This window comes from Callospermophilus lateralis, chromosome 1 (genome assembly GCF_048772815.1).
Source record: "Callospermophilus lateralis isolate mCalLat2 chromosome 1, mCalLat2.hap1, whole genome shotgun sequence".
NCBI lineage: Eukaryota > Metazoa > Chordata > Mammalia > Rodentia > Sciuridae > Callospermophilus > Callospermophilus lateralis.
Genome location: NC_135305.1, coordinates 2,199,350 through 2,212,891, shown reverse-complemented (window position 1 = coordinate 2,212,891; position 13,542 = coordinate 2,199,350). Strand labels below are relative to the sequence as shown.

Here is a 13,542-nt window from a genome sequence, read left to right as displayed (position 1 = left end):
GTAAAGCAATAAAATAAAAATATTCCATGTTATTCGATAGAGTAAGTCATACTTTAGTGTGGCCCCGACATAAGATGACCAAGCAGCCCCACTGACAGTTGTCTCTGAGGGGGAGACTGGCTGCAGCGCCCTCCTGGCTCCCTGCACAGCATCCCGCATGCTTCAGATCACCACTGTAAATCCCGTCAGAGAAGAATAACAAGGAAAGTCTGTACATGGTCAGTACAGATGTTATTCTGAATATTTTTGATCCAGGTTGGCTGAATCCACAGATGCAGACCCGTGGGTAGGGGCTGGTTATCTACAGTGGCCAGTTAGAGTGGCACTGCACAGAGGGGACCCCACCCAGTTCCTGCCAGCAGAGCAGTGAGGCAGGCCAAGGGTCCACCCGTCAGGCCTCCCAGCACTGCGGCTCCTTGACAGCACCCCTGGTAGATCTGCTCATCTGCTTGAAGAAGACAGACCAGGCCGATAGGTGGGGTCTATGTGCAGAAGTAGCACAGCCTGGCCCAAGGGTGGCAGAGGGGCAGGCTGCCAAGCATGTGACATGCCAGGGTCCAAACTAACCCAGAGAAGTAACCATCCATATTTCTATTTATTTTCATCTCAGCATTTTTTACTTTTGGTACATATAATTATGGGGAATAATGGGTTTCACTGGGGCACATTCACACTCTGGCATGGTTTTTTTATTTATATGTGAATAAATGTGCATGTTAGGGTTTGCTCAAACCCTTTATTATGATGGGTATATGACATTACAAAATCTAGAGACTGATCTGGAGAATGCTTTGTACAATTAGCAGGGGGATGCCACATCGCAGAGCCCCACTCTTTCACTCAGAAGGCCCAAGCAGCAGATGTGTCTCCCGCTCTGACAGGCAGGGCACTGTCCTGCAGCGAGGCCATGGGCAGTGACTGCACTGCCCTGACTCTGAACCTGCACAGAGCACCGGTGACAGCGAGTCCACTCCTGCTTTGGCTGGTGGTCTGTTTCTGTTCTTTGCAACCAAGTGCTCCCTGGTGCTACCTGCAGGCAACAGGTCCTCAGGAAAGTCAATGGGGACAGAAGTCTGGCATTGGTCATGGGACCCCATCAGGGATGAGTACTGAGGGATTGGTCTCAGGCACCCTGTGACAGTAAAGACCAAGTAGGTGATTATGGAAAAGTGGCCTTCTGGGATGGCAAGCCTATGAGGTGTGGAAACAACTGCAGCACAGGAGGAGAAAGCTCTTCCACAGGCAATCTGAGCACAACGCTTTTGGGTCCAGACACGAGGAGACGCAAACCTTTATGCTGCCACATCACTGTCCCATTAGGTCTCCCGGATGGAAACTGGAGCACTGATTGAAAGAAATAAGAGTTAGCGGGAGGGTTCAGTGGACGCGAGGCTGTGTCCTGGGTCTCCCTGTGCTTCCTTGCCAGGCAGAGCAGTCCCTTCGCAGGCGCTAGCCCCCTGGGTCACCTTGCAAGATGAAGCCCATTCTCCTCCTGCCTTCTCCTCACACCTCCCTTCTGTCTTTAATCCTCATAATTAAGAGCCTGGCATGCTCTGGGTTGGAGGCAATTACAAAACCACCATCAAGTGCAGGAGAAAATACTTGAGAGACTAGTGGAGCTGGAGGCATTTATAACAATTAAGGTTACAACCCACAATGAGGATATAACTGTCATGAATCTTTATGAACCAAAAAAAGATAACTGTTCAGTGCTTGAATCAAAAATGGGTTGCCAAGAGAAACTGTCAGAAAAAGGAATTAACTCGTCAAACCATAAACAGATCAAGAAAACAAAATGTCTGACAAGAGTGCATTGTATGCATCTCCACACAAATGTTGACTGGGTATCTGGGTCATATACGTGTCTTCGCTATTATGAATAAAACTGCTGTGAATACTCATGTATACATTAAAAAAGAAAAACTAGAGGGTCTTTTTAAGGATGCTGGGAACATCTGTGAAAGTTGGCCACATACTAGACCACGAAGAAGCCCTCAAAGGAGAAAGACTGTCGCCACATGCCTCTGAATGTGCTGCCCGCGGGCTCCTCCATCCCTGGCCTCCAGTGGGCCCATGGACTCACCAGACCTTGACTCCAGGCTTGGCCCTGGGGGTGTCTGACCCACGGGATGCTGGAGATGGCACTTACTCTTCTCCCCGCTTCAGGCTGCAGCTGATCTGGGGTGAGCCTGGAGAAGACCCAGTTCCAATCAAGAAATTGCCTGGCAGAGACATGAAATGCCCTCTGGGTACAAGGCCATCTTTGGGAAAGACCAGAGAGGACTTTGAGGGAGGAGGGGGACCATACAGAGGACAGGAGTTGGGCAGAGCAGGGGATGGGACACTCTTCCCACAGGCAGAAAGGCTCGGCTCACAACACTGCGAGGGCTGAGAGCCGCCCTGCTGCTGTGCAGCATGGAGGGGAGAAGAGTCGCTGGTGCAGATGGCAGTTGACACACCCTGCCATTCCTCCCCAGAGGGGTCTAGCCACGCAATGGTCCATCATGGAAAGACACGAGCCTATGACTGTGCTGTAGCCTGGAGTGATGAAGGTGTTCTGGGATCTGATGGCGGTGATGGCTGTACAACCCTGTGTCCATATTTAATGCCATGAATTATACGCTTTAAAAGAGTGGGTTTCATGGTAGGAGAATTCTCTCTCACTATTAGGGTAAACATGGGTAACTACATATTTTTAAATCTTGCAGTGGGGAAGGCCCAAGTATGACACAAGAAATTCATAGGATATGCAAATTTTGACATCAATATTTAAAGTCTTCATTCAGAAAAACATTGTGAACAAGTTAAAAAAAAACTGAAAAATTAGGATAGCACTTATGATACACCAGAAAGACAAATAGTATCCATAATATATTTTCATAAATAAGGAAATTATGAAATACCAGAAGAAAAATGGGCTTAGTGTGTTTAATGATAATTCACAAGAACAGAAATAACAGAGTTGCTCTAGTATTCAAAGTATCTGCCCTCACAAGATATTAAAAATGCAAAGCAAAGCAACGAAATGTTTGCCTGGAGTGGCCACTAGTGTAGAAGGACTGGTGAGGCCTGTGCCAGTCACAGAGCACACTCTCCACACTGCTGCAGCAAGTGCGGGGGTCCATTCTGGAGGCTGTTCAGAACTGCTGCGCTCTCTGATCCAGGACTTCTGCTTCCAGAAAGTCATTCTGGGGAGGTATCAGCAACCCAGATGTGTAGCAAGGTGGGTCAGTCATCAGGAGGTTATCACACGCAGCCACGCAGCCACGCAGCCACGCAGCACAGGACAAGCCCGCCTCTCCTGGAATGGAAGGATCCAGAACACAGGAAGTCCCAGGTGAGGCAATCCTGGGCAACCACGAGGAATCACCATGGCCCCACACAAACACTGGAGTTTAAGATGGAATGAAATTAATCAGGGGAAACGTGTTTGTGATCCAGTATTGTGCCTTCTGCAGAGTTGACATTTCCAGGACAAAGCCACACAAGAAAACTATGATTAATGTCTGACACGTGAGACTTGAAGCTTGGCCAGGTGAGACGTGATGAAGATACAGAACTGAGACTCAAAACTGATTTCCTGCTCATGATAGTCTTTTAACCTACCCAACATCAATCCAAAATCCTCTTTGGACTTGAAGAAACTCTGATTTTTTTTTTTTTTTTGAAATTACACAAATGAAAGTGTCCATAAGGATATCGGAGGGCATTTTGAAGTCTCACATGAACTAGACGAAGACCACATAACTTCTAAGGAAACCACCAGCTTCAGCTATTACTACACTGTTAAAAATTTTTAAAATTTATATTTATGCTATAGACGATCTGCTACAACAAACCGGACATTTAACTTAAAAGTCAAGTCAATATAGAACATTTAAATAAATGACCAAAAGTAGCAGCTAACACAAACCATGTGCCCAGGTGTACCTGGTGGGTATGGCAGCCAGGGTCCTGGTGCGGAGGTTACACAACTTCACACAGACACAAGCCCCGCCCACCCTCCACCAGGCAGGAGAGCCGAGGGCTCCCTCCCTTGGCAAGTGTGACACAGATCACTGTGGTTACTGTTCTCCAACCTGGACCACAACCCCAGGTGCCATCCTCACTAAACGGTGGGACAGACGAGGCTGTGCTGAGAAAGCTGATTCCAGGGAAGAGCCGCCACTGCAGGGCCGTCATGGGAGCCCCCTCTAGCATGGCGGTCATGGGAGTCTGCCAAGTCCACGCTGTTCTCAACCAGCAAGCAGCAGCAGCTTGAGGTTCCTGTCACAGCCTCCCCAGAGCACAGGACAGGAGACCTGGAAACCTGGGAGGCAGACAGTGGTGACAAGCTGAGTGGGGTCTTACTTCACTAGCTGTCAAAACAGTTTTCCTCCTTTCAAAGCACACTTGCCCGCACTAGTAAAGCTGGCCTGTCTCACAAGAGCCTCCAGCATCCTCAACAGGTCCCGCCCAAGACCGAGGTAATGATCTTGAAAAATGATTGGGCCTTTTAGTACCTTGCTTCGGTTCTTGAAGGAACCCAAGATGACAGGGCTCTGCTGTCTGTCCATAGAGGGACTCCTGGGTGAAGTTTCCTTGGCTACCAAGTGGAAGGACAGGGCCTGCTTCCAGCATTGTTGTGGGGCTGAAGGAAGTTACATCTGTGTGTAAGTCCAGGTACATACGCGGGGCAACACAGCAGCTGCACCTAGACAGAAGACACCGTGACAGCTACCACTGACACCTTGTCATCATTGTTGGGGGTTAAAGCGGGTTCCTTTTGCAAGTACACACGAGATTGGTCTCATAATCACACCACAGACACTGATCTGCATTAACTAAGTGTCAGCTGCATCTAAGTGGAAGGACATGGACAGTGGGAGGAGAGGCGCATCCAGAGAATGCCTGGTCTGAACATTCCAAACAAGCCAACAGGAGTTACCAAGAAACCAGGAAGGCTGGGGCTAAACTTGGACTGGCCACCATGGCCATCCAGTTCTCCAGCTCACTGTGGCCTTACACACCTTCAGCTCTCTGCACTGGGTTCCTTTATCTGTAAAATAGGGGTATTTCCCATTTTACAGGGAGGTTCTGAGGGCATGTGAGCTCATGGGCTCTGCCCCAAAGCCCTGTTATACCAGCCCCACCTCCAAGTCTTTGTGATAAGACTCCACAGTGAGAGTTAAAACAAAAGACAAAGGGAGCCACTCCAGCCTGCACCAAGGCAGAGCCAAGAGAGGGCCTGCCGAGACCACGCACAGGAGCGCACGCAGAGGCGGCTAGCACTGGGGCTGGCAATGCTGCAGTGTCCCTCCAGTATCCAGGCCCACTAGGGCCAGCTGCACCGCACACCTCGACTCCTAAGCTTTACTGTTAGTCACTTCACAGCAGCATTTCAAAGGAGAAGCCAAGACTTCATGACATTCACAAGCCTCTCACAACTGATGAAGCTTTCCTGAGACATGGCCTGTCTGAACCCGAACTGCCTCACCTCTGGCACAGGAGTCCTCTGCAGCCACTCACAGCACCCGATGCCCAGATTGTCACACGACCCTTGCAGGCCCGACTTCCTCAGGACCCTAACAAGCAGGGATGCGATACCAAGGCACACCCAACAGTCAGTGACTGCTGTCTGGTTTCCTAATCGGATTTTCCTGTTGTCTGGAAAAAGGACTTTTTCCTAATTCAATCACCTAAATTGGAAGTTGAAGCTTCTCTTGACAGGCTAGTGGTATGTGGCCTGAGTGACCCCCTATAAGACATGAATAGATCATCCATTTCTGAAATCTCGCCCATCATATTCACGAGTCTTCACCATTTCTGATTTTAATTACATTTCTTGCAGTGTGACAAGTAATTTACATATACAGTACTTTTGGTATTTGTAACATTGAATTTTGCCTTAACAATATTCGAAAGCCAAAGACCAAAGCAAAACAAAACAAAAAAGTCTTTACATTAGTTCTTCTTTCAAAGTAGACTCCAAAGTTGTTTTTTAAACTCAAGTTTACTATCCAGTACTAAATTGAGAAATTAACTTAGAGGTTCATGTCTAGTATTTAAAAAAATAACACTAGAACAAAACAGAAAACACCAGCATGCAGCACACACAGCCAAAGCGCATACTGAGCATATGAACTGAGTTACTGAGTGAAGTGTGCTGCTCATAGTGGACAAGAACCCACAGAGCCCCTGTGCATTGCCAGTGAGCCGACAGAGGCTGGCAGCGTTTCCTCTGCAGGACTCTGGGTGAAGCTGGCTAGACCACGAGCAGGAGCTGCTCAGTCCTAGGAAAGAAATTAGAGAAATCAAACAAATCTAATTAGCTTCAATAACTCAAAAAGAAAAAAACATATGCTTTCAACTACTGGTGTTTCATTTTTGGGTTGCAAATAAATTTACCTACTAAGAACTCTACAACAAAAAGAGAGTGACATTATCCACCTCTTCCTCTACTCGACATTTCACCAGAGTAATTATTGCCCTTTGTAAAACTGAAATGGAATTGCCTGTAAATAAGCTTTAGGCATGATGGAATAAAATACATAAACTTAAGTATTTGTAAACCAAATATTAAATTACTGTTTACAAAACTTTAATTTCTAAAACATTTTAAAAGTCACACAAACTATCCTATAGAAACAAAATAATTTACTAGTGTTTCCTAACATTGTTTTTTAAAGATTATACTAGTTTTTTAAAGTTCAAAAAGTTAGTATTGCATGTATGCTCTTCCTGTGTGCATTAAATACTGTGCTAAACACAGGCAAGCACACAGGGGCTTGTAAACAATGGGACCCTGTGCCACAGGCCCACGAAGTCATTACTGAAACTGCAAGGATAGTCTGCAGCACCTGGCAAAGCCAGGCAGGTGTGGCTGCTGCAAGCAGGGGCACACATGCCTCTGATACACATGAGAGGCAGAAAACCCACACTTCTTCCCTGCCCACTGACTAGTCCCTCAGCACAGCAATGTAAGAACCAGTGTGTGTTGTGTGTGCGCAGTTTCACATGAAGTCTGGTTTAGAGCAAGTCTCTAAAACAGGACGTATATAAAGCTTCATGAATATTAAATCTAAGAAGTATCCCAGAAAATTACTAAAAACCAATACAAATGTTACAATTTACAAAAATTTTTAACTGTAAAATCACTTAAATATTTTAGAACCAATTGACGATAAAAAGCTAAGTCCCCTCAACAACCTTGTTAGGTATAACGCCTGATGACCTTTTAAAATGGGAACTAGGACTGGGGTTGCAGCTCAGTGGTGGAGCACTTGCCTAGCATGTGTGAGGCACCGGGTTCGATTCTCAGTACCACATATAAATAAATAAAATAAAGGTCTTTTGACAAGTAAAAAATTACTTTAAAAATAATAAAAAATAAAATGAAAACTAAAGGCAAGCCAGAATACCCCACTTGACTTGAGGCAGTCACTCGGGCACCCTGTCCATCTAGAATAGCAAAGTAGCTGCTTTGCTATTGATGACCTCTTAGCACTCAGAGTACTGTCCTTCAGAGCCTGTTCACCTTCTCTTCCTCCAGCATACAACTACAATAAAAGAAAGGCCTCTCAGCGTGACCGTCCTCACCAGGACTCAGAACACGTGGCCTCGGCAAGCTACCGTCCACTTGTGTGGTTCTCATACAAACCAGCATCCAGCATATGTCCAGCAGAGCACCTGCATTCTAGTACACCTCACTCCAGAGGAAGAGCCCTTGTGTGTGACCACAGCAGAGCCTGGCAGGACTGTGGCTGTGCAGCAGAACTCCATATCTCACAGTCACAGGCACAGGGACCCCAGGGGAGCCACCCTTCCATTTGGAGCTCAGCCTGTCTCCACAGCAATGAAAGTACACCCAGCGAGTGTCTGAGACTGAAAACCCATACACACAAGACCTGACTTGAGTTCTCAGACGGAAGAGACTTCCAGATGAAGAAGAAGTGGAGACAGACACTAAGAAGTTTAATATTTTACTAAAAAAAGTTTTATACACTTACAAATATCCAGGAACTCTCTTTTTGGAAGTGCCTTGAAACTGGTTTAAGTTAAAGATGATTTTGGTATACTCCTGAGTTTTTTCTGTATTCTCCTTACTTGATCTGCTCAAAGTATGAATTCCAAGTTTCAGTAAAATCAAAGCTTGCAACTAATACTAAAATTGGGACAATTAACAGTGAAATTAGAAAGCAGCTGGTATTTATAATCTTCTAGGCATGTGGATCTTATGCTGAGAAATCCACCGTTACTAGACTGGTGGTATACACTGAGTGTTCCTGAGAACCACAACTGAAAATTAATGTTTTTTTTATTTTAAAACTAAGCTCATTGATATGAACTCAAAAAGCAATGTAGAGATATAAATAAAGGAGAAGTACACTCAGTGGAACTTATAAATATACAGTTTAAAGTTTCTTATTATTTTGGTGGTAAGTGGAAATACTGTTTTTCAAAAACGTCTCCCTAACCCCAAAGAAAACTTTAAATTCAACAATTTGAAAAAAAAAAATGACCTTTTACTTTTGTCTTGAGTACAACCTAAAGCCACACACTGAGTGCATGTGACACATATCCACACAGCTATGCAGGACTGACCTTGGTGCCAGTGGGCCAGCCATGTGGTTTGGCATGCACAGCCCTGGGTCCCTCCTGGTGACAGCAACGCAGAGCATCATGTTTGTGATCTCAGTTGTGGACTGAAGAGTCAAGAGACCATCCCAGCAACTACTGACCTGCCAGTGTCTGAATGACTGGCAAGTCCTGTGACGGTGCAAACCTATGCTTAACATGGAAACCACTAATCTTAGGAGTTCTGGGCGTTGAACTGGTAACTTTTGTAAGTTGGAAGTTTAAAATGGCATATACAAAAGTAGCAAAAGCCTGAAGAATATGAGGAGAGAAGGGGTTTCTCGCACTCAGCATTTACATTTTTCATAAATGTCACAGAAGCCAGCAAATTAAGTGATCTTTGAAAAATATGCTTTAAAAAGTTTTAAATGTACATGTAGCATAAAAGGCAAAATCTAAGTTATGAGTGTACTCACCACTGGCAATTGTCACAAGAGGTAACTTGAGTTATATGCACATAAACTGTCCATTAATTACAATTACTTAGTACTTCCTCTGTAACAGCTTACTAAACTGTACAACAGAAGGTATTCCTGTGGTGTCCACCAAGGCTCAAACTTTAAAAGAATTTAGTATTTTTCTCTTGGCTCAAAGTCTAATGAACTCTCTATAACATAAATCAGAAACTGTTTTTCTTTTAGTAAATAAAAATATAATTTGCAATTATTACAGCCCAATGCACCCACTGCTATGATGATTGGTACAAGCAGTTTCTACAAAACTTGAGCCAGCTGTGGTGATGCACCCCTGTGATCCCAGCTCTCTGGAGGCCGAGGATGGCCTGGGCAACACAGTGAGATACTGTCTCAAAAAACAAAACAAAACAAAACAAAACAAAACCACCCAGAATTTAGAAACTTCATTTTCTGAAGAAGCTTCACTTGGGGCCAACAGGACCTTTTGAAGGCTTCTAAATGCTCAATAAAGCATTCAGTGGGGTTTGCGTGACTCTTCAGAAAGTCTGGACATCTTCCCTTCCTCGCATGTTCGCTCCAGGTGGGGACTTTCCGTCTGGACAATGGCAAAGGTGTCTGCAGAAGAGTGTGCTTCTCCATAACAGTGCGAAAAATTTGTGTTTAACTAGAAACTATGGGGTACATCAGAAAGCTAAGTTTAAAAAATAAGATCAGTTATAGCCAGTTTCTTGGATAATGAAGAAAATGACACTGACAGGCCCAGTCCCTACACACAGACCAAAGTCGGTATGAAGTGCTCTGCGTTGACAGGAATGGCCTGAGTCTGGAGTCCCTGGGGCTCCTGTTTGCAGAGTGGCACCCACTGCGGGTCTCACAGTGCCTTCTGGTGCCCATTTGCAGAAGGTTTGGTTGATTCTGAATCCCTTGAAGTATTTGATAAGTGAAGCTTATGAAGCCCTGCAGAAAAATTGAGAAAATGGTGAGAAACGATGTATTGTTGAGGGGCTGGGGTTGTGGGGAGAGAATATTCCATTTTATTGTGGAAGCTGTGTGTGCTGGCCAAATGCTTTCTAGGAATGAAGGATTTCTCCTCCCCACTGGCAGCTCACCCTGGGGATGACCGCAGCTGAAGACAGCTGCTGGAAGGAAGTCACACCCCCTTCCAGGATAGTCTGCCTCTAGCGACTGGCAGGCGTGAGGGGCCTCTTCTTACCTCAGAGGAGCTCTGAAGGGTCATCTAGAGTCATGACTCCCCACAGGGCCAGCAGAGGCTTCAAAGCTCAATTTCTCTTCACAGTCCCTCCATTCTCCCCTTCCCCCTTCCCCCGTAAAATCTCCTCTTGGCAAGCTCACTCCCATCACAGAGCATGCTTCCCAGAAAACCCGAGATGGAGATGTTCCCATTTTTATTTTAAAATACACATGCACACCTGGAGATGTTCCCATTTTTATTTTAAAATACACATGCACACCTGGAACAGTGGTTCACACCTGCAATTCCAATGACTCAGGAGGCTGAGGCAGGAGGATGGCAAGTTCAAGGCCAGCCTCAGCAACTCAGTGAGACCCTAAACAACTAAGCAAGACCTTGTCTCAAAATGAAAAATAAAAAAGGGCTGGGGATGTGTGTCTCTAAGTTCAACCCCCAGTATTTCTCCAAAATACACATGCAGGAAAATGCACATGCAGGAAAATGTAGGGAGAAGGAAACATCAGAAATATTAAGCATGTAATTAAGAAGAAAACTAATGGGAAAAAATTACCAAAAGGGACAGAAAGAAATAACAAAGGAGCAAAACAAATATAAAAATACTTCATCACTCAAAGATGTTTTATAAAATAAAAATCACCATCTTTTTCAGTTACATTGACTTCCCTCTAGCATCCTGTGCTCTCACTTCCATACTGTGCCTGACACATGAAACAACAGTGTGCCCTCACGGGAAGGAAAGGTGTAAGAAAACTCAAAAGAGTTCAGGTGGCACGAAAGCCTCAAACACTTTCATCAAAAATGAAACACAGTGACACATAAGAATACATAAAAAGTACATTTACAAGAAAGAAATAATTTCCATGAAGATCAGACCTTTTTGACACTTCAAAAATGAATGAAGAAAAGACTCTTTTTTACTCCTAAAATTCCAGATAGTAATCTTCCTGTTAAGCAGTTTACATCACTCTTAAACACTCAAATCTCAATTTTAAAAATTTTTGTCACCTGTTTATCTTAAGGAAAGAAAAAGTGAAGTTGAACTTATGTATGGCATTTGAATGGGAAGGAAAACAGGCTCCATCCAAGAAAAAACAGTTCCGGTCCCAGTAATGGCCAAACCACTGAGCGAGCAGGGAGGCCACGGGCACAGTGCAGGGCATGCATTCTGAAAACCTGCGCGTCCCTTTTCTGTGGTCAGCTCCAGAAACAACCCCCCATTACCAACATCACCATATGTCCCAGGAGTTCTCTGAGATGGACACTGTTATTGCCAATGAACATAGTAGCAGAGGGGGAAGACTACAGGAAAATAAAAGGAAAAAAGGAGATAACTTTTAGAACCAAATTTTGCCTCTTTAAAAAAGTCACCCTTGAGGTCGGGGCTCATTCAAACACTGTAGGCACTTAAAGAGGATCTCCTTCTATGCCCAAATGGCCCCTGGAGAGCACCCCAAAGAGTAATGGAAAACACTTAAGAAAAAAAGGAAATAGACTAGCTTTTACAACGCAGAGTGGCCAACACGTGACAGCCCTTACCTCTGCGTGCCTACTGGAGGCCGCCTCAGCACAAAGGCAGCCAGAGCCCTCACTCAGCACCAGCTCACGGCCTCAGCCAGCCAGTGGCCAGTGGGGTTCTCCTGAGCAAACAAGTACACCTTAAGTTCGACCCCAGGCAGCTGACTGAGTGGCTCTATGAGTCCCACTTCATTTGCAGTTTTCATCTGGCCAGCATCATGAAACCTAGGCATTAACACTCACAAGTTACCTGGTGCTCTGGCTGATAGTAGATGTAGCTATTTTCTTTCTGCCAGTACTTCAGTCAAGTCGCCCTCACAGGGCACATTCAAAGAAAAATGCACATGGACTGGTAGGCTGAGATCATTTTTTCCTCCCAAAGGTCACCGGGTTGGTGGTGTGAGCAGCTTTACTGCTGCTCATGTGGTTAAGTTATCTGAGAGTTGGACCTTAATGAATCAATCAATATCTTGCCTTTGAAAGAGCTAAAACCACAGTGTTATATGGAGTATAAACATTCAAATGGTGTCAACTTGGGAAAATGAGCTAATGCCAGGACTCTCTATAGCTCTATACAATAAATTGCTATTTCCCTTCTTCTGTCTTAAAACTACATACTCCAAACCCAAGATAGCTTATATTGTTCTGGTTGTCCTAAAATATAAAACTTGAAGTATGCTTAGCATTCATGTGGATGTAAGCATGAAAAGTATACCCATAGCTCACAACAGTTTTCACCATGGTCACCATGCACATGATGCCCGTGGTGTGTGGCAATGCCAAGACATGGCCAAGACAGCCACTGCTGTCATCCTGAATTAGTCTGACTTACTGAAGAGAATTATGGGTCATCCTGACACTTTTAAACTTTGAGCCTCAAAAAAGTTTTAAGAAATAGTAAAAGGCATCATTATCAGAAAATAAGAGTTCGACAGTGTCATCCTCATCACCATCACCATGAGAATAAAGGAGCGGAGGCCCACTGGGCTCTTGGAGTAAGTGTGTCAGGCAGTGTGCAGAGCCCTCGGAGGATGCACTTCAGCAAGTATATGTTTTCACTGCCCCTAAGGAGGAAGAGTCACCACCCTTTCACAGACAGGAGCTCTGAGGCCCAACACTGTGACTTCACAGAGGTCACAATCCTATGCGGTGGATCAAGAACTGAACTTCTCACATTACACACATTTAGAGACTGAAGAAAGACTTTAAGTTACCTGAAATGTCAAAATTATTAATTAGCAAAAAGAAAAATACCCATAAACCTCAGGATTACCTAGGGCCTTAAAAAGTTCTTCTCGTACAGCAGAGGTGAATTTTCTGACCAGACACAATGTTGTCACAATGGCAAAGAGCAAATTGTAGGATAATACAATATAGAAATTCCCCAGCCAATTAAACCTTCCAAAGTCTCCAAGTAGATCAAATCTCGTGATTCCTGTTGGAAATAAATAAAAGAGCCCTTAATAAAGTCAGGTAAGATATATTTGTTACCAAATAAAGTACAAGTAAGATCTAATTAGGTCTCTCTCCGTTATGAGATGCTCTAATGAATGGTGCTGCGGACAACGCCTGGCTGTATCCAATGGAACCACCCACGCCAGCCCCACCCTGCTTCTTGTACACACCAGTCACTTGCAAGCAAGAGGATGGCACAAAGGCCCAGCACCTGCTCAGAATCCATGCCTCCTTTAAAAGGGAAGCTGCTGTGCTGCTTGCCTGGGGGGATGTGGTGACTGCAGCTGGCCACAGGAACCAGAGTCCTACTGAGGAGGGTGTAGGAGC

General features: G+C 44.9%; 1 protein-coding gene across 11 annotated transcripts in view; it reads right to left on the bottom strand.

Moving 5' to 3' along the window:
- Positions 1-2,914: 2,914 nt before the first annotated feature.
- Lmbr1 (limb development membrane protein 1) overlaps positions 2,915-13,542 on the bottom strand; it is a 154,700-nt gene continuing 144,072 nt past the window's right edge. For 7 of the 11 annotated variants that reach the window (XM_076873062.2, XM_076873082.2, XM_076873095.2 and 4 more), the window contains 2 exons: positions 13,034-13,195; positions 7,949-9,989 (listed from right to left, as the gene is read on the bottom strand). In XM_076873062.2, coding sequence (XP_076729177.2) covers positions 9,904-9,989; positions 13,034-13,195 — 248 coding nt within the window. In that variant the 3' untranslated portion in view covers positions 7,949-9,903. Of the gene's footprint in view, positions 4,310-4,502; positions 6,273-7,948; positions 9,990-13,033; positions 13,196-13,542 lie in introns of those variants that run through there. The other 4 variants (XR_013092942.2, XR_013092943.2, XR_013092944.2 and 1 more) reach the window with 4 other exon arrangements.